Source organism: Scylla paramamosain, chromosome 41 (genome assembly GCF_035594125.1).
Source record: "Scylla paramamosain isolate STU-SP2022 chromosome 41, ASM3559412v1, whole genome shotgun sequence".
Classification (NCBI taxonomy): Eukaryota; Metazoa; Arthropoda; class Malacostraca; order Decapoda; family Portunidae; genus Scylla; species Scylla paramamosain.
This window is the reverse complement of record NC_087191.1, coordinates 5553022-5575497: the sequence shown is the minus strand read 5'-3', so window position 1 is coordinate 5575497 and position 22476 is coordinate 5553022. Positions and strand designations below refer to the sequence as shown.

Genomic DNA, 22476 nt, shown 5'->3' with positions numbered 1-22476 from the left:
TAAATAAAAAATAAATCAACAGAAGGATAGGGACAGGATGAAATGCCTTTAAGAAACCAAACAATGTAAAGAATAGTAATCTCTCACTCTCATTAAAAAAGAAAAGTACGTAGGTAACCAATCTAATTTAATTACCAATCCTAACATACGACTTGGAGACCTGGAGCCTCACTAAAGCCTACTAATGAACTAGGAATAATTTATTTGTTATACAGTTATAAAGCTATGGAAGTATACCATAGAAAAAAGTGAGAAATGTGGGGTGTCTTAAATATCACTACATGGGTAAACAAAAAAGAGAAAATAGTGTTCATGGAGGGATAAAGAATTGTACTGGTTTGCTAAAAATCAAGGAGACTCTATATATCTTAGTATACAGAGTCCTCGCTAACATTAAATTCAGTAGCTTTGCCATAAAAGGTGGCACAACACACTATAGAGGATGTTGTGCAATTTATTCATTCGAGAGGGGCATGTATAGAGATTAAGTGGATGATGGTACCTACAGATTTGGTACTTAAGGGATTACCGTTAAGTATTACACTCAGTTGCATCAAACTTGAACATATTTTTTTTTATTATTATTATTTCTGCTGTCAGATTTTTAAGCAGTGAAGCTAGTAGACATGATAATGAAAAAAAAAATCTTAAATGGTACAGGTAATGATAAACTTATGCTGGCGAGAGTAATGTTTCCCTCAGACCGCTGGAGGCGCCACCGTCGCGGGTAGAGCAAATATAATATTCAGTGCGTGTAGCAGTTTATTTTCAAACACATTTAGAATGAGATGTCCCAACTTGTCGTGCTACACTGCAATAAATCTGGCTTCAGCAATGACTGCAAAAAGAAAACAGAAAAGCTGAACCAAAACTTTTGTGAGTAACTGGCCATAAAAGTTAGGCGTCAGCTCACTAGATGGCTCGGGTGTAATATCAAGACCAAGTCTGTTTGTTTACATGGACCTGAGATACGTTGGTTACCAGCCACTACCTGGATTGACAATGCCTGGCGAGTCACATCTGTGTTCCCTCAGTGGGAAAAAAAAAAAAAAAAAAAAACAAGGAAAAAGACGCCAATTTTATTTTTCACGTTTTCCCGAAGGATGAAAAAAGGTAACCTTATATCATTAAGTTATAGACGTAGTTACGAGAAACGAACATTTATCAGAAAAAAAACAAAAAATTATATATATATATATATATATATATATATATATATATATATATATATATATATATATATATATATATATATATATATATATATATATATATATATATATATATATATATATATATATATATATATATATATATATATATATATATATAGTTTCTACCTAAAGTCTAGAGGATGTTTGATAGATTTACTAAAAAAAAAAAAAAAAAAAAGTTAAGCAACATTTCCACTCATGTTATACATGCTATATATCTACGTGTTTGCATATACTTGTAAATAATGTTTTAGATAAATATAACTGAAGGGAGGGGTGGGGGTTGTAAAATCGCTAACCGCATGTTAAATTGCCTATATTCAATTTATTTAATTGAACAAAAAAAAAAAAAAACACTTTATTCAGGAAGGATGGGAGAGCAGTGTCTACTACGAGTATCATTTTTTTTTCTTGTACGACAATAAAAAAAAAAATGTTCGGTGAAAAGTAAAAAAATAAATAAATAAATACTCTCAAATATGTCAAAAATCAGAATCAACTCCAAACCAAAATATCGATAGCAGACTTTCTTCGCCTCTTACAGTTTCTTAACCTACAATAACCCATATATGTGTAACAGGAATAACAACAGAGGAGATCGTTTTTATCTGCTAAAATCCGCCATTTTGAGATATCACAGCATAAAGTTTAATGAGTGACTATAATATACCTATTGAAGCTAGGGACTTGAAATTCACATGTTATATGCATCACAATATGTTGAAAAAGTAGACATAATTTCACTTAGTTATTCCGATTGGTTATGTACATAAGTCTAAGGCGATTCATCATTTCATGCTTAATTACCGGTGAAGGGAAGGGGGGAAAGTAAAACTAGTGTTTAACTGATGAAAATAAATAAAATATTAATTCAAGAGATATTTGAGGCAGATACATTGATTATTTGCTGGATTTACGAAAAAAAAATAGATAATTATATATTTTTAGTTATTGTGTATAAATCCGAGAGAAAATAGTTAGATGTAAAATGTTCTTTTCTCTAATGTTGTACGCAGAGAGAGAACCATAGATTTTCAGAGGATACTAAAGAAAAACGGGTATACCGAAAAAAAAAAAAACACGGAAAAAAAAGAAAAAAAAAATCATACATGTCTCGCGGCGGGTGAAAGCGTGGAATTTCATGACGGAAGACCTCATTACATAAGGGGAATTTTATTTTTTTTTCTATCAAAACGTTTCATATACCAAAAGACGCAGAAAAAAAAATGCAGAAAATTTCAAAAGAAGAAAAAAAATCATCCAGTTCGTACAATCTCCCCCCCATAAAATTACACCTTTATATTATTGTTTCTATGTTCAAAATGCGAGTACAGTAATTAAAGTATACATATATATATATATATATATATATATATATATATATATATATATATATATATATATATATATATATATATATATATATATATATATATATATATATATATATATATATATATATATATATATATATATATATATGTTTATTTATTTATTTATTTGTTCATAATTTCTCTTTCCTGCATTACACAGATTAGCTTTAAAGGAAACAGATCAACAAATCAAAATGAAAAATGACAATTCATGAACTATGGTCCTCGTACTTAGTCACCCACTACTAATGATAGATACTAAATAATTATAATATACATGATAAAATGTAACGAATGATATAAAAAATATTGTTCATACATAAATCAAAAGTAATATTTGCACATCATGATAAACTACAGAAATAGAGTGATAAGGTCACAAGAAGATGAAGAGGAAGCCGTAAACCCGCAGACGATGCACGTGGTATAGTATGGCTTCGGCTCAACAGATGGCGTGGATGGTCAATGTCTTCCTCACGGGACGTCTAGTCCGTCTCTGAGAGGGATAAAAATGGGAGGGTTGTGCTGCATGGTGTAGAAAACATGTTTTATGAATATGTCTTATGATTTCCAACAGCCATCTTCATAAATTATATGAATAAAAGTGCATAACCCGAGAAGAGAGGGAGAAAGGAGAAAAAATGTGCATGAGAGGAGAGAGAGAGAGAGAGAGAGAGAGAGAGAGAGAGAGAGAGAGAGAGAGAGAGAGAGAGAGAGAGAGAGAGAGAGTGGGTGTAGGTATTGAAAGAAAAAAATATGAGAGAGAGAGAGAGAGAGAGAGAGAGAGAGAGAGAGAGAGAGAGAGAGAGAGAGAGAGTGGGTGTAGGTACTGAAAGAAAAAAATATGAGAGAGAGAGAGAGAGAGAGAGAGAGAGAGAGAGAGAGAGAGAGAGAGAGAGAGAGAGAGAGAGAGAGAGAGAGAGAGAGAGAGAGAGTGGGTGTAGGTATTGAAAGAAAAAAATATGAGAGAGAGAGAGAGTGGGTGTAGGTATTGAAAGAAAAAAATATGAGAGAGAGAGAGAGAGAGAGAGAGAGAGAGAGAGAGAGAGAGAGAGAGAGAGAGAGAGAGAGAGAGAGTGAAGAAAACAAATGTGCATGAGAGAGAGAGAGAGAGAGAGAGAGAGAGAGAGAGAGAGAGAGAGAGAGAGAAAGAGAGAGAGAGAGAGAGTGAAGAAAACAAATGTGCATGAGAGAGAGAGAGAGAGAGAGAGAGAGAGAGAGAGAGAGAGAGAGAGAGAGAGAGAGAGAGAGAGTGAAGAAAACAAATGTGCATGAGAGAGAGAGAGAGAGAGAGAGAGAGAGAGAGAGAGAGAGAGAGAGAGAGAGAGAGAGAGAGAGAGAGAGTGAAGAAAACAAATGTGCATGAGAGAGAGAGAGAGAGAGAGAGAGAGAGAGAGAGAGAGAGAGAGAGAGAGAGAGAGAGAGAGAGAGAGAGAGAGAGAGAGAGAGAGAGAGCACCGCCGGGCCACGTAATCCTGCGCTCGCATGACTTGGGCAGCGAACCGATTCACCGCCGTCCACATACTTGCGCCTGTCACCCATCTATCTCACAACTCCCGATCCAACACCATCCAGCACAAGCGTCAAGGCACCTACTCCACGGACGACTGTTCCAGGAGTGTGAGGTGTGAGCACTGCAGCTGCCCGGGCCAAACCCCTTTAAGAGTCTCACACGCATCAGTCAGGAGCGGCAGGATCGATTCTTTGCCCACCTCATAGCAAAACAGGACGAGAGATCGTGACTCAATCCCTCCAGAGGATCACAACTCCCACCACATGAGGTTGGTCTTCCTCTTTCTCCCTCATGTCCCCACCAGAGCCTCACCGTCAATAGAGCAACTGGTTGGTGTCCTGCTGGGACAAGCTCATCATCTTACCAGCCAACGTTAGGGATCTGAAAACTAACATCAGCGACTTGACACACAGTCATAGCCGCAGTGTTGACCTTCCTTAATTCTTCGGTGCCTGCCAACTTTGGACAGCTGCAGGGATGCATCTCATGTCACCAACGGGATAGAATACGTGGCCACCTTCAGTGGTGTCGCCATGTACTTCAAGAAGAATTTATCTGTGCAGGTGGTGGAAGTCGACATATCAGGGCACCTGGAGCTCATGTTTTTCAAGGTGTAGGCACACAACAAGGAAGCAACTCTCCTGTGCGTGTGTTACCGCCCTCAGTGGCAGGGGAATGAGATCTCCGCTTCCTCCACACTGATCTTGATATTGATCTTGATGATACAGGTGGCACAGTATAACTCCTGAGCCAGGCCTTTGGATCGGCAACTCCTGTAGAAGGGGAAAAAAAAAAGAGAAACGAACAGCATCCTCTATCCTAATTGTTCATATACGCCACATTATCTCCAGAAGTTCTTTCACCGCCTCAATCATCCTTGCATTCGCCTTTCTACACAATCCCAGCAACAACATCATCCATTCCTTTCCTGTCTTCTCCACTCTTTCGTTCCTATCATTCCCTAACTCAGTCAGTATCACTTGCATCATCTCATTCCTGTCTCTGGCATACTTCACACACTCCAACACCACATGTTCCACCGTCTCATCCTCTCCCATGTCACACATCCGGCACACTTTGCTGCCGGACTCAGACCACCTGTATCTCCTTGCATTCACATCCATAACACTGTGCCCTCGCTCGGAAGAGAAGATCACCGCCCAGGCTTCCATCATACCACCTTTCATACCTCGGGGCCTCTCTTTCTCCTTGTACCATTCCAGGGTCTTCTTTCTTTTCATCTCATTCTTCCCATTCATTCAGTCCCACATAATTCACATTCTTTGTCTATCTCATTCTTCCATTTTCTCACATCCCATTCGGCTCCCACTCTGCCTCCTCTTGTTACCACCCATTCACGCTCATTTTGATTCCTTCATAGCCATTCTTTATCGCCCACACAACTTGCAATCCATTCCTGTCGGTCATTCTCATGCATCTCTTCCTCCATTTGCTTCCAATTTCATTCCACAGGTACACCTTCCTTGCTATTCTTGCATCATCCATTCTCTCAAGCCTAATCTTGTACCTAAGTGTGGCTTTTGTGAGGTCTTTCCCTAAAGGTGCTCCATCCTATGTCACCTCTCAAGGGTTCAACTGCTGTGCACCCCGGTGTGGTACTCAGTGCCATCCTTGCTACTCTATTCTGGCCTACTTCTAACTTATCAATTTCACTTTCATTCCATGCAATCACATCCATACCATACTTGGCACAGCCACACTCTTTCACACTTCTCTCAACACATCATACTTGCTCTCATCCTTGCCACGCTTCCCAATCGACCTACCCACTGGTTTACCATACTTATCTTTTCATTCTTTGCCTTTCCACTTCTACTAGGACTCATCCACATCACTAAGTACTTGACCTATTCACAGTCATTACCTTGCTTTTCTCACTGCTAAACTTTACTCCAAAGTCTTTACCATAGCCATCCACCACATCCAACAAACTTTGAAGCTCATCTGCCGATTTACTCATAATAACTACGTCATCTGCATAAAGGAGCACACATACTTTATCATTCCCCACACTTACCCCTACATGTCATTCTTCTCATCCTGGCTGCTAGCTCCTCTGTATACAGGCTAAAAAAGGGTTGGTGACAATATACAGCCCTGCCTAACTCCTCTCTCACTCTTCACCCCAGTCTGTTTCTATGTCTCCTAGTCTGTATCTAGCTCTTGCGTACACATACATAGCACTATGTTAACTATCTTTGCACTTGATCCAATCTTTTCTAAGACTCCACCTAGCATTTCTCTGTTCACTCTAGCATAAGCTTTCTCTATATCCAGAAAACCTAAGTACAATTTACACCCATCCTCCTTTTTCTTCTCATCCATTTCATTCACCACAAACATACTGTTCTCAGCTCTCCTTCCCCATGAAAACCATTCTGTTCTTCACCCAGCACTCCAGCTCTCTCAATCCATTTACACAGTCTCTCATTCAACACTGCACTGAAAACTTTACCTATTGTATTCACTAATGAAATTGACCTGTAGTTCTTCAGCTCATTCTTACTCTTAAATTCTCCCTTATGCAAACAGACACTCGGCTCTCATTCCACTTTCTTAGCACTCTCTTCTTTCGTCCCACACTCGGTTTGAATACAAGTTCAGTCATTCTATCTATCACTACCCTCCCACCATTCTTGTAGAACTCATACGGTATATCATCTGGACCAGCTGCCTTGCCATTCTTCTGCCTTCTCACACACCTTTCCACTTCCTCCCTACTGATTCTTTCATCCAGTTCATCTGCATTCTTCCTTTCCAGTGTTACCCATCCTTCTCTCACACTAAACATTTCACCTACCCCACCTACTTCTTCCCAGAACCCTTTGATTGCCTCCCTGATTCCCTCCTTCTCTGTTAAAACTACACCCTCCACTCCACTCTCCACACCAACACTGCCTGACATATTCTCACCTCTCATGAACTTGTACCATTCATGGCCACCTTCCATACCTTTCTCCCTTAAAGATTGAATCACACTCCTTTCACTCTTCACTTTAGCATTCATTATCATTCGTCTTGTCCCTGGATGTCCTACTGTATCAGCAAGCCTGCAAAACCTCATTGTCGTTGGCGAGAGCATACAATGATTTACAGACAGACTATGGGCTCACCAATCACATCGACTTGCCAACGTACATTTCTGGTTCCTCCTTCAACCCAGTCATCGCCGACTTACCAGAGGGATTAATCACCTGCCGCCCACTTGACACTGTTGAATCATCTGACCACGTTGCCATCCTCACTTCGATGAACGCACTAACTGGCTTTGGCAGTGGGCTCACTGGGACACACTGAGAGACGAGCTCAGCCAGACAGACTGGGGAGACCGACTCACCGGCACCATTAACGAGGAGGTGGAGGCCTTCACCACTCACCTGCTGTCTCTCCAGTCCAAGTACGTTCCCTGCCAAACATATAAGTCAATAGCAGGGGAGCAGCCCTGTTTCGGATATCGTTGTCATGACATGGCATACCTGAAGAGTGTGGCGGGACGCTTCGCCCGCCGCCCACATTCCATTCTCCGGTCCCCTGGGACCTGACGCCAGCCTCCGGTCGCCTGTCTGTTACCATGTAGGGGTAAGGTCAACCCTCACCCTTTGTCTCCGGACGCCAGCCCTGACCGTGACATGACCCGGCCAGCAACCACTCCGGTCTGTGTCTGCCCAGCCTTGCTAGTGGACACGCAGTCCTTGTCCAGCCAGCCTCGAGGGTGGAAATGTGACTCCTGGCAGCTTCACATTATTATCATATTGTACAGTTTATTTTATTAATATAACGCTGCAGTATTACCACCGTGTTTCTTTAACCACCTAAACTCAGTACTAGAAGTAGAATATTCCTAGTACATAAAAATTGTGACCCCAGTGGAAGGAGTCGACGCTACAAGTCCTCCTGGTCCACGTCTCCTGCCTCCTCATCGCCAGCTACTCCAGCTACTTTCATCGCCTCCAGGTAATCTACTGTTCTATGAACCTTGCAATTGGTTATAGTCCATACATCACGCGATTTACACAGATAAGCGCGTCGTTATTATGTGAATTATTGTTTCAATGTGCCTGTGTCACCCCATATGCTTTGTTCGCTGCAAGGGCGCAGCGAGATGGGTGGCCGAGCAATGTGGCGGGACGCTTCACCCGCCGCCCGCATTCCATTCTCCGGTCCAATGGGACCTGACGCCAGCCTCCGGTCGCCTGCCTATCACCACGTGGGGTTAAGGTCAACCCTCACTTTTTTTCTTTTTTTTTCTCCGGACGCCAGCCCTGGCCGTGACCTGACCCAGCCATCAACCACTCCAGTCTGTGTCTGCCCAGCCTTGCTGGTGGACACGCAGTCCTCATCCAGCCAGCCTCGAGGTTGGAAATGTGACTCCTGGCAGCTTCACGTTATTATCATATTGTACAGTTTATTTTATTAATATAACGCTGCAGTATTACCATGCTTCTTTGGTCACCTTTACAAAACTACCAGTACCAACAGATTTTACCTAGTAGAAGAGCAGGGCATGGAGGAGACTGAGGGCAAGCAACACCCAAGCCAACCACGACACGTACAAAATCACCTGCCGTAACATGGTCATCATACAGAAAGACGCCATCCGGAGGTGGAAGACTGACCTAACCACAGTTAGCTGACAGGTGTTGGCAAGAAGGACTGGTAGTGCACCGTGAAGCAGCACCAGGCCCTGGTCATTCACAGCACCATCACTTCCACTCACCAAACCAAGCGGTGAGGTAGTGACGAAAGGGAGGGACAAGGCAGAGCTATTATCGGCCCACTTCTCCGACAAAGTGTGTGTTCCAGACCCAATCAAAACTCCACCCAGGATACCAGTGCTAACAACTGCAGAGCTGGACAACCTGCATATTACCACGGTGGAGGTGATGGCCCTGCTCTGCAAGATTGACATCAAAAAGGCTCTGGGCTTCATCTATTGAAGCGGTATGCAGCAGAGCTCGCCACCCCACTCGTTCAGCTTTACCAGGAATGTCTGGCCTCCCAGACGTGTCCAGCACTATGGAAGCAGGCCAGAGTAGTGGCTGTACATAAAAAGGGTCCCAGAACGGATCCAAAGAATTACAGGCATATCTCCCTCCTGTCCGTGGTGGGGAAGACCCTGGAGATTCTCATCACGAGAAAAATCACCGCCTTCCTCGACTCCCATCACCTTTTCAACTCAAGGTAGTTTGGGTTCAGGCAGAGAGAGAGAGAGAGTAAGAGAGAGAGAGAGAGAGAGAGAGAGAGAGAGAGAGAGAGAGAGAGAGAGAGAGAGAGAGAGAGAGAGAGAGAGAGAGAGAGAGAGAGAGAGAGAGAGAGAGAGAGAGAGAGAATAAGTGTCCATGAGAGAATGAGAGAGAGAGAGAGAGAGAGAGAGAGAGAGAGAGAGAGAGAGAGAGAGAGAGAGAGAGAGAGAGAGAGAATAAGTGTCCATGAGAGAATGAGAGAGAGAGAGAGAGAGAGAGAGAGAGAGAGAGAGAGAGAGAGAGAGAGAGAGAGAGAGAGAGAGAGAGAGAGAGAGAGAGAGAATAAGTGTCCATGAGAGAGAGAGAGAGAGAGAGAGAGAGAGAGAGAGAGAGAGAGAGAGAGAGAGAGAGAGAGAGAGAGAGAGAGAGAGAGAGAGAGAGAGAATAAGTGTCCATGAGAGAATGAGAGAGAGAGAGAGAGAGAGAGAGAGAGAGAGAGAGAGAGAGAGAGAGAGAGAGAGAGAGAGAGAGAGAGAGAGAGAGAGAGAGAGAGAGAGAGAGAGAGAGAGAGAGAGAGAGAGAGAGAATAAGTGTCCATGAGAGAATAAGAGAAGAAGAGAGAGAGAGAGAGAGAGAGAGAGAGAGAGAGAGAGAGAGAGAGAGAGAGAGAGAGAGAGAGAGAGAGAGAGAGAGAGAGAGAGAGAGAGAGAGAGAGAGAGAGAGAGAGAGAGAATAAGTGTCCATGAGAGAATGAGAGAAGAAGAAGAGAGAGAGAGAGAGAGAGAGAGAGAGAGAGAGAGAGAGAGAGAGAGAGAGAGAGAGAGAGAGAGAGAGAGAGAGAGAGAGAGAATAAGTGTCCATGAGAGAGAGAGAGAGAGAGAGAGAGAGAGAGAGAGAGAGAGAGAGAGAGAGAGAGAGAGAGAGAGAGAGAGAGAGAATAAGTGTCCATGAGAGAATGAGAGAAGAGAGAGAGAGAGAGAGAGAGAGAGAGAGAGAGAGAGAGAGAGAGAGAGAGAGAGAGAGAGAGAGAGAGAGAGAGAGAGAGAGAGAGAGAGGCGTCTAATTTTAACTCGGGTCGTATGCCTGGCATATTTGAGTCTTGCGTTTGACAGAGACCTCAAGCCCTCTCTCTCTCTCTCTCTCTCTCTCTCTCTCTCTCTCTCTCTCTCTCTACAAGGCAACCCTGGTACACCCACCGTACAGGTGCAACACAACCCACTGGCAACCCTTCAAGCCACTGAACCTTCACTACAGTTTCCAACTAGGGAATACCTGGAGAAAAATTTCCATAAAACAGATCTCCAAAAACGATGCCGCAAACTAGGGATGACAAAAATATGTTTTGATATGATTCTTCAAAAATGCCAGCCAGTCCCTCAAGCAACTGATGACCCAGGCTTAGCACCTTCACCACCTGGTGACCAGAATCCAGCTCCTCCACCTCCTGGCGACTCGCGACCGACCCCTTCACTACCTAATCTCCCGTCATTTGACATCACTGTGACGTCCTCCACACCTCATGAAGTCACTTCTCTCGATGTGGAAGAAGTATTGCAACAGTGTCCAGACGATACATCACTATCACTAGTACCAGCCTTACCAACAAGATATACAACAGACGTGGTGCAGACATTATCTTCTGGTCCCACCGAGACGTCACCAGGAGACGACGCAGCCCTCCGCCGTTGACACACAATTATCTTTTTACACCCCCCAGCTTTCGTGACAATGTTGAAAGACATGAATTGACCCTGCACAAGATGAATAAAGATATAGAAACCATCATGTCGAAATTGCTCACGAAAGATATATAAATAAACCTGCTGAACACCGAGCTGAAAACGGCCTACACCACCATTCAGCATCTCCAGCAACGAATAAACGAATTCGAATTTCAGCGAATTCAAATGAGTAAACAAGACTCACAGCAGGTCACAGAACACGCCGCAACCTTATTTAGATATCTCCTCTCAGGAGATAACAACGTATGGTGAGTCCTACGCTCCGATATGCATGGGAACTTTTCTCAAGACCGTTGCACGTGCAAATATGGACCTTCTGAAATTTTGAATGAATGAACAACAAAAAATAATACCTCTCCACTCAGCCTTACCGAGTAGCTCCACCGCGCATTCATGTCACACCTGTTCAGAGAACTTCCTTTCCTCCCACATACTTGATATTTCCCGTCAGGAGAACCACAACATATTCCTATGCCGAAGCAGCCCAAAGAGCTCCGCCTCGCAGCAGAGGGTGTGAACCGTGATATAGGACGACGTGACATGAAGAGAGAACAGACCTCTGGCACTCTGAGTGACTGGCAACATATCGAGATGGACTGCCACACCCCAAGCATCCCCTACGCCAGACCACACATGCCTCTCGAAAGACAAGACACTTACAGCTTACACAGCAACAACAAAGGTTGCTTCAACTGCGGCGAATACAAACATCGTCAAGCAAATTGTCGTTTCGAACATCGGCTAAGATGTGGTATGTGCCACCAACTGGAACATATACAAAGGCTGTGCCGTAACTACTCATACAGCGAATAGAAAAGAAGGGCTACAGTAGCTACAACAAAAAGGAAAAAAAAAAAAAAAAGTTGATCGCATAAATGGCAAGAGTATTCTAAGTAACAAAGAAGAGATAGAGCTACTAATCAAAGACAGAGAAAGGCATTATGTGTATAAGTGAAACTTGGTTGTCTCCCGATACTCCCAATGGACATATTGCTATACCTAACTTTAACGTATATAGATGTAATAGAGGAAGGGGAGGTGGATTATGTGAGTACGTTAAGGATGTATACAAGGTTACTGCTGTCAAGCTTGACATTGTGAAACCTGAAGGTACTGGAGATATATGGTTGTCGGTAGAGAGCTGTAAGCTTCCTACAGTTATCTTAGGTTGCCTGTATCGACATCCAATATCTCTTTTATGTACATATAATTATATCACTGATGTTATCAGGTCTGTTAGCTTGATAAAAAAAGTCACTGTATATTTTAGGAGATTTTAATGTTAATCTATTATCAAATAACAGTAAGTTAAAGAAGATTATTGCAAATACGAAATTAAGCCAGGTAATAACAAGACCCACGAGAATTACTCCCAGCTCTGCAACTCTGTTAGAAATCATCGTAACTAACAACCCTAAGTCAGTCATTCATATTGATACTATTCCTTGTCCTGTGGCCGAGCACGAACTAATAACAGTTACGGTAAATTTACAGAAGCCAAGGCGTGTACCAAAACCTAAAAATATTCCGCGATTTACATTTTTATTCATCTGGTACGTTTTGTACTCTACTGAAGCAGGAGAGGTATGAGCTGGATAAAATATTTGCAAAAGATGACGTAGAGACTCAGACTGATATATTCACTAACTGTTTTATGAAATTTTGTAAATAAATGTGCTCCTTTAGTAACAAGAGGAGTTAGAAGGCCTCTCGCCCCGTGGATCAACGCACACCAATGCAGTATAGAAACAGTACACAGATGCGTCTTAAGAAAAATAGACAAAACGCTCGCCTGCAGGATGAATATAAGTCTCTGAAAGAAAAAAAAAAGTTAAAATATTACTTCATAAGTATAAATCGGATTATTGTAACCCAAAACGTGAGGATGACAGAGGCAACACAGTCGCCACCTGAAAGACGTTGAAGCAACTTCTACCCGCCACAACAAATAAAACTTGTCCACTGTCAGCAGGAGACGGAGAGGAACTAAAACATAAAGTCAATGAATTTAATAATTTCTTTGCAAATGTTGGGAAACAGGCATCTGAGAAATCACAACACAACTTGTCAGATCGAAATAACATAACAAAACCCAACACTAACCCAGCCAACACTCCGGCATCATGTTACGACCCCACCCCACCGACCGCAACGCTATAATATTAGTATTAAACACTTAAGGAACACTCCCTCGTATGGTTCTGCTGGCATTCCTCTGCGTTTTTTTAATAGAGTCCCTACCTGTAATTATTACTTAACTGACATGTATGTTCAACACATCAAGTGTGACTGGTTCCTTCCCTTTCCTGTGGAAACACACCATTGTAGTCCCCATTTTCAAGAATGGTGATGTCAAGGAACCAAAGTGCTTTTGCCCAATATCTTTTCTATCTATTATTTCAAAAGTATTAGAAAAAAAAGTAATAGCTGGACAGCTCATCTCACACCTGGAGGAGAACAACTTGTTCAGCACGGTTTCAGTGCATTGGTCTCTACACATACTGCCCTCCTAACATTAGCAGATAAACTATACGATTTTTTTTTTATAGTATAAGTCATTAGATTTTACTGGAAAAAATTTGATATGCTAAAAACTTATTCCTTTTAGTTCAAGAGTTACTTACACCAAAGAACACAGTCCGTCAGAATCGGAAAATATACATCACATAAAATGGAGGTGTCATATGGTGTTCCACAGGGATCAGTTTTAGGCCTAATTTTATTTCTTATGTATATAAATGACTGCTCATAAAACATCATCCACACTGGACGTATTGATAGAATTGAAGATCTAATGTTTTGAATCGATTGACCTGCTCCCGACCACCCCTTGTTTCTTTGTTTGATTGATTGTCTCTCCACTTTTTTTACTGTTTTGAGTTTAGATGAGGTATTTGCCCAGTTAATGATGCTTGGTGTGTTGGTAGCGTGGAGGACCGGTAGTGAGGCAGTGATTCTGGTAGTTTGGAGGTCGTGGGTATAAGTTGATATAGTTGGTGTGTGCGAGTTCTTCTTGATTTGATAGTAGGTGGAATGTATACACTTGATACGAGACGAGATTAGAACGTGACGATTGATTGTTTTCTCTTTCTCTGAAGTGATATGAAGTGATGACTGAGCAGCGTTTCTCAAGTCTGATTGTGACTGAGCAGAACTGAGTGAGAGACCAAGACCGACTGCTCGTGACTGGGTGACTGACTGACTGGGACTGCGCTGTACTCTGAACTCTAACTCTGAGCTGAATTGGGAGCTTGCTACCATGAGGGCTGTATTTATCTGAGCTAAGTGGATCACGCTTTGGTTTTGGGGAAGAAGAAATGACCAATGAGATGCCATGAAATGAGGTGAAACAACCAATGATAGATCTCATTATTTTAGCCAATGACCAGCAAGGACTGACAACGAGCACAGGTGTTTTCCCTAAGGGCTGGAAGTGGGTGTGAAATTCCCTTGAAAGGTAGAGAAGGAGGAGAAAGGTTAAAAAAAAAATAAACTAGCTGGCCATGGTACAAGTGGGATGAATATGAAATGATGAATATATATATATATATATATATATATATATATATATATATATATATATATATATATATATATATATATATATATATATATATATATATATATATATATATATATATATATAATAGTAATTGTTGAGGACTGATACACAGAGCGGAAGAAACAAAACATTATTTTAATTAAAATGGATTATTATTGAACGCTAATAAGACACACAGTATATTTGTAAGGAGTCTGCGATTTGTATCACAGCTCCCACCCAACACTACTTTACAGGTTGACGGCGCCACTGCTGTTCCCGGTAGCTCTCTCAAAAATCTTGGCATATATTTCGACCAATATATGAATATATGAATCACATGTAAACCAAATGTCTTCAGTACTATACTTTGTATTAATCGAATTAAGAACAACTTCAGTAAAAGTGCAAGAAAACAGTAATACAATCACTGGTCCTTAGTATGTCCTTAGTCCTTAGTAAGATGTGGGGCACAACCAACAAAACACATGTATCAAGTGCAAAAATTACAAAACTTTGCCGCCAAAGTCAAAACATGAACATGCCACACCATTCTTGAGAGAACTATAATGGTTAAAATAAAAGTACGTTAGAAGTAGGAATAATGATGTACAATGTAACTAAAAGCAGTCACCAAACATCATTTACCACATGCCATTAGTGAGAGATATTTCTACAGCTGTTACCAGACAACAACAACTATATGTGCCTATAACTAAGACTTGTACAGGGGCGCGTTCCGCACTAGTGGCTAGGCTCAGACTATGAAACAGCTTCAGCCCAGACATTACAAACGCATACTCGCTACGCTCATTAAAAAAAAAAAAGGAGTTCCTTCACATTTTTAAACAACAGTTCATTGAGTAGTAAAAATCTATTATCTACTTGAAGATTTTTCGTTTTACACCAGATTGTTTCACGTAAATGGGTCAACTTTTATCCGCAATTTTATCGTATTTTACATTTTACTTCACTCTTAATTATGAGCCAGATAGCTACATATCTAAAGTTTCACTTAGGATTACATATCTTATCACTGACATATCATTTCTATTTTGTTTTTCTTTATTATTTGACTCATTTTTTTGTTATTACTATAATTCATCTCATTTATATTAGCTAGGTACTTTTCATGCTTTTATATAGTTGTTTATAATCTTTATATGTGGTAATGTATGGTAAGAGAATAGCCATTGCAAAATGGAATAAAGATTTTAATCTGATTCTGATTCTCTCTCTCTCTCTCTCTCTCTCTCTCTCTCTCTCTCTCTCTCTCTCTCTCTCTCTCTCTCTCTCTCTCTCTCTCTCTCTCTCTCTCTCTCTCTCTCTCATATTTTCTTTTTTGTTCCCTTTCCCTATCCTCATCCACCATCTCTCTCTCTCTCTCTCTCTCTCTCTCTCTCTCTCTCTTCCCTATTGGAGGACAGGCATCTCAGTGAGCCTTTTTTTTTCTTTGTTTATTGGATTTTCTTGCCCTTGACCGGTGTCCCGTCTACATAAAAAAAAAAAAAAAAACACGTGGCAGTGCCTTTATGAAACATACCTACATATCTCTATATATCATCTTCATCCATAAATTTGTCTCTTTTTTTTCTTCAGGCTCGCTAATGACCCAGCACTAACAACCTAATTGCTGTAGTCTGCCTAACTGTTGTAATCTGTCCATCAAAAAAAAAAAAAACTATAATTGTGCTGGTGATTGAGGCAGATGGCGAATGCGAGGACGCGTGAGTCTGCGGGTACTCCCAAGGTTGCGGGCATCTGCCACTGTGTCTGGTAGGATGGTGAGGGTTGTCTCAGGGATTACTGCCGTTAACAATGCAGCCATGAAGAAGACACTACAATATAAGGCCGCAGGACTCCACCAAACAAACTTGACCTGCAGGCAGAGACAGTAAAGAAAGTACAAATATTGGTGGCAGTGGCAGCAGTAATAGTAGTAGTAATATTATTATTTTTATTATTATTATTATTATTATTATTATTATTAGTAGTAGTAGTAGTAGTAGTAGTAGTAGTAGTAGTAGTAGTAGTAGTAGCAGCAGCAGCAGTACAATGTAACACACCAAAGGAGCTTGACCTGTAGGCAAAGACAATAACAAAAAGGACAAATATTGGTCGTGGTTTTAATAGTCATGGCAGTAATAGTCGTACTGGTAATAGTTGTCGTTGTAATAGTAGTAGTAATTGTAGCAGTACATGGCAAAAAGACCTCACCAAACAAACATGACATTGAGGTAGAGACAGTAAAGAGAGGACAAATATTCGTGGTAGTAGTAGTAGTAGTAGAAGTAGTAGTAGAAGTAGTAGTAGTAGTAGTAGTAGTAGTAGTAGTAGTAGTAGTAGTAGTAGTAGTAGTAGTAGTTGTTGTTGTTGTTGTTGTTGTTGTTGTTGTTGTTGTTGTTGTTGTTGTTGTTGTTGCTGCTGTTTTTATTGTCGTACTAGTACTATAATAGTTGTAGTAACAATATAAACGCCACCGCCGGTAATGTTATTAGTAGTAACAATACAGTGAATAGTGATTGATTTTTTATATTTTACATATAGGATGTCCTGCGAGTTAAGGTACATACCGTGGGATATGATATATCAAGTAATTCTAAATCGAAAGTATTCAGTACATACATGATGTGTGTTACTTTATTTTGCGAGAAGTGGAAGTTATGCGTTGCAGGAGCCACTCGCCTTAGTAGGCATCCGCCTCCTTACCTCAGCTCGCTAAGATCGAATGGCGCGGGTCATAATGAGATCAATATTTTATTTATTTATTTTTTTTTTTTTTTTGTGTACAATGTAAACAAGTCAAGTCTTTACAGGAAACAGTTAGCAAATGACAAATTAAATTTTTGTATGTGTTAGTGACGAAAATGTACAGGTAACACAGGTATTACTCTTTTAAACATACAATGTTGATCACTTTATGCCTCACGCCACTCGATGGTAACGAGCCAAGGAGGGAGGGAGAGAGGCTGAGGCCCACCCAGACAAGCGGCTCCCACAACATATAATTTATACATTCATTTTTCGCAAAATAAAGCAAAACATAGCACGTGTATACAGCATTTTCGACTTGAAGTATCATATCGTGCGGTATGTACCTTAATTGCAGGACATCCTGTACACATTCACTGCATTATTTAGCTTATAAATGTAGCAGCTTGTTTAACCCTTTCACTGGTACCTTTTTTTCCCTTACTAACATTGAAAGTACTGCAAAAAAAAATAAATAAAAAAATATAAAAAATTGAATGGATACAGAAAAAAAAAAAAACTTACATACACAACCCACAACAGACCCTTTGCTCCCTCCGTCATAAGCCGTACAGGAAACAGCTCGGGAATGTAAAATTTTACGAAGTTAAAAGAAGTAAGAAGGTAAGGAAAATTTCATAGGGAAGAATGAAAATAAATAAAAGGAGGTGTCCCCATTTCCTGGAGGCAAGGAATTTAATCTCTAACAAACGCTGACCACCACAGATTTAAGGCAAAATATCTTTGAAGATGGCATTTAAAAGTCTCTATGATGTTGCAGTCTATCACGTCTCAAGGAAGCTATTTTCATAGGTTGACGACTTGATGGAAAATAAATTCTTTGATTCATGAGAGTTGAGCAGCGATTCCTAAACAATCTGAAAAGTCTATCATGAAATACTTACTGCAGTCCATACTGTCAACGTCTTTGTTGATTTAAAACACTTGTATTAGTCTTCTTAGAGTTTAAGAAAATAAATTTAATTATCTACGTCTCGCTTCGTATTATTTGTTTTTTTGTTCTGTATTTTTGTTACTGTACGCTGAACTCGTTCTAACTTATCTACGTCTTCCTGTTGATAGGATACCATATTTGAACGTTTTTTTTTTTTTTTCAAATACAGGACGAACTAGTGAGTTATAGAAAGTGAGGATCATATCTTCTGATTTGAAATCAGTGATCTTCCAACTAAGCCAATTATTTATCCGCTTTCATTACGACTTCTGAGCCTTATTTAGGTTTTAGGCTGTTCGATATTGCTACTTCTAAATCATTTTCTCTATTTATACTTTAAAGCTGGATATTAAGTCATTACATACTTTGTTTTTCCGTTTCGATATCCTTTATGAAGTTCTTTACACTTATCCGCATTAAAACTCATTTTCAAAATTTACCCCCACTCTGAAAACGTGTCTGGATTGTTTTGCATTAATTTCACTTGTTCGCTGTATTAGTATCATAAAAAAAAAAAATTTGGTATTATACCGGTAACACACTCATCTATGTCGATTAGAACAGGTCTTAAAACTGATCCTGTGGCACACCGACGGTTACGTTACTCATTTTTTATCACTCTTTGTTTACGATTGTTCAGCCAATTTCCTATCCATCTCAGCACGCCAACTTAGATACCATGAATTTTTAGTTTCATCAGTGAACTTTTGGCGGGAATTTTGTCGAAGGTAAACGAGATACAGAGAGAGAGAGAGAGAGAGAGAGAGAGAGAGAGAGAGAGAGAGAGAGAGAGAGAGAGAGAGAGAGAGAGAGAGAGAGAGAGCAGAAGGTTAATTTCGTCTTAGCAAGGTTACATAACAATTTGAGACTAACACACAAGTAGGTGTCTAAAAATTGATAGTTAGATATAGGAAAATACTTGTCTGAAAGTGGAAGGAATGAAGACCAAGCCACTTTTGGTATCTTGCCTCTAATTGGATTCCAGACTGAGGCACACCGTCTTTCGAGTAGCCTACAGCAATCCTCTCCACTCTACACGTTTTATTTACCTCCTTGTTTTATTTATTTCGTGCACGTATTACTTGATTATGTAAACTACAAAAAGGAAGAATTTTTGCAGTGAAAGTGAGTTTTTGATGAAGCAGGAGACAGAAGTTCTGGTAACGTATTATGACCATAATAGTAATATCAGTATATGATAGTATTACCCATTTGGTGCCAACCATATTAATCATTAAATGAGCATCTTGCCTTTTTCAATTTGATGGTTTGGGATGTTCTTGAAGTCATATATGACCTAAACTTATTGAAGTATAAATTAATTTGCAAGATATGACATGTTCCCAAATGGGAACATTGGCAGGATCCCATGATAACATCCATTAAATAGAGAACGACAAATGATTTTTTTTTTAACATTTATTGTTCCTTTATAATGCAAAAATACAAAATAACATAAATTATATTTCTTTGAATGCTGTAACACAATTAAAGAAAATAATTATAAAGACCTTGTTTTCAGAAAGAAAAACGGCATATTGAAAATTTTTTAACCTTTCTACTCAGATGAAACACCTATGCTTCATGATACATTTTTAGGCATCCTGTATGAAGGAGCACATTACAACCTGAGCACATCATCCTAGTATTTTTCTTACAGTACCGGCATCTTCCCTGTTTTGTGCTTGAGACAGACACATGTTCCATCTGCATTTTCATATGGACATGGTGACCACTTGGCCCTGCAAGTGAAGGATTCCGTGCAGGTGCTTCAGAGAATAAGAACCTTACAACGCTGCGTGTAAATTCTAGTTGATCTAATTTTGTATCTGACACCTCTCTGTGAATCAGCCATGCTGCAATGCGCAACATGTTGAACATTTGAAAAAGAATAGGAAAATACCATTTCTTGGATCGAATTGAGGGTCTGTACTGAGCCACAAAACGATCCATAAGATCCACGCCTCCCATGAACTTGTTATATGACTGAATCATATTAGGCTGTTGAACACGAATTTTCTTTCGTTCAGTTACACTCCATCGTTCAACATACACTACTGGGTCAATTTTGTCATAATTGGTGACTACAGTTACTGGCCTATTGTCATTCCACTTTACAGCCAATATATTGCCATCAGAAAAGTATTCATATGTCCCACGCTTGGTCTTCTTGAAAGAGTTTGACTCTGGAAGAGGGCACTTTAGAAGTCTGTTGTCTCTTGCAGTACCTGTAGCTCTTGTGTTATGCTCTTGTAGCCTCAACATTAGATCATGGGATGTGAAAAAATTATCAAAAAATATTTTATGAGCACTTGTATCATTCACACAAGACATCAGCTGCTCAACCACCCTGGTCCCAAGTGCATCATCAGTATTGCTGCCCTCCAGTGACTTGCCACAGTACACATCAAACTTGTATGGATAACCAGTTGATGAACACAGGCACCAAAGTTTGTAGCCGAACCTAATTGGCTTCCCTCTTATAAACATCTTGCAGCTGTGATGACCAAAATATGGAACCATACATTCATCAATAGAGAGATGTTCACAAAAGATCCCAAACTGTTGCAGTGATTTGTTTGTTGCTTCAATCATTGGCCTGACCTTTGACATTTTATCAGTCTTGTTTAGATTATTATTATCTGCTGCGTGGAAATATCGCTTGATCTCTCTAAATCTATTTATAGACATTCGCCTTGACACAACTGGAACTGCAACATCATCTGACCTTTCCCAGTACATATCTTCACGGGGTAGTTTGTGGTATCCACTGAGTATGAAAATGCCTATGAAATCTAATAGATCTCTGGTGTCAAATGTGAATTTTGGATTGTTGCACTTCTCATGGGCATATCTGAGCGTCTCTTGAACAAGCAGTTTTTGAATGTCATTATTGAAGAGCTTCAGAAACATTTCCCCAGGAGAAAGTGAGCATAAGTTTGGGTAGTCTTCTTCCAATTGATTTATTTTATTTTTTTGAGGAAATACTTTAGTGTTCTTACATTTTTTCCAGGACACTTTCTTTGCAGGAGCCTTTTTCATCCTCTTTTTATTATTTCCTTCACTGCCTGTGTCATTTCCTTGTGATACAGTTGGTCTTTCATCTGTATCAAGCTTATCAGCAACTTCTACCCTGCCACAAACATCACGAGGGAAAATTTGCTCAGCATCTTGGCCTTCAGAGCAATCTTCAAGGAGGTTATCATCAATATTCTCCTCATCAGTAAGAGCCTGGTCTTCTTCTGGTGGAAGAATATTGATCTCCTCTCCATCCTCTTCTAAAACTAAGGCCACTGCCTCAGCGAGACTGAGCAACTTTGACATCTGTAAAAATGAAAAAACTGAATGAAAACATACATCTGTAATAATACAAAAAATATGCACACACAGAATATAATATATAATTATTGTTTACAAAATGTATAACAGAAGAAAATAGGTTAGCTGTAATACTCAGTACAAAAGTAATGCTTCATGTTTTTCTAGATGATTATGAGTATACAACCCTACGACTGTGTCTCCAAATCTGGCCATTGTTCCCATTTGGGAACAATTAGTTTCAGTCAGTAATATTCTAACTTTAAAAAACAAATAAAATATTTTTGGGCATATTCATGAATAGATAGCATATTCATCAGTAATTCTGTATGTACATCAGTAAACTGCACTCAGTATTACTTACCGATATCAACAAGTTTTACAGAGCTCCGAGGGAGGTGTGAATTCAGTGAAGTTCAACTTCCCACTGAGCACAGAAGGCGGCAGCCTGACATGTTTACGCACGATGACTGGTGCAAAATGATCCTGTTCAAACATGAGGAAGAACGATCTCCCCCTACAAGCATGTTTCATTGATAATAATAGCATATTAATATGTGTTCCCAAATGGGAACATTGGCAGCTAATGGGTTAAGATCATATTCTGAAACACTACCCATACCTCCACTACATTCAAACGTTGAAGGTACGCGTGATTTTAAAGATTTTTTTTTTTTTTAAGAGATTAATCAAACTTCTACATTGTGACCAGGAGACAATCTTGAAAAGCCAGATAATTATCTATGACAGTTGTCATACCGCATACTTCGCCTTAACAGTCTGCTTACTTGGAAGTTGTCATCTCTGGATATGAGACGGGCCTTTGCTTCTAAGAGCGACATGGAAACCTCTTGGGAGTCATTTA

At 40.0% G+C, this 22476-nt stretch overlaps 1 protein-coding gene across 1 annotated transcript; it reads right to left on the bottom strand.

Annotated features, from left to right (window-relative positions):
• Window positions 1–19850: 19850 nt before the first annotated feature.
• On the bottom strand, window positions 19851–22203 carry LOC135092894 (piggyBac transposable element-derived protein 3-like). The gene is made up of 2 exons (XM_063991663.1): window positions 21976–22203; window positions 19851–21617 (listed from the first exon to the last, which is right to left on the bottom strand). The coding sequence occupies exon 2, from the start codon at window positions 21615–21617 to the stop codon at window positions 19869–19871; it is 1749 nt and encodes a 582-aa protein (XP_063847733.1). The 5' UTR covers window positions 21976–22203; the 3' UTR covers window positions 19851–19868.
• Between the last annotated feature and the right edge of the window lie 273 nt (window positions 22204–22476).

What these genes read in the sequence shown, in the direction of transcription:
- LOC135092894 (XM_063991663.1), bottom strand. Translation starts at nt 21,617, where the DNA reads ATGTCAAAGTTGCTCAGTCTCGCTGAGGCAGTGGCCTTAGTTTTAGAA.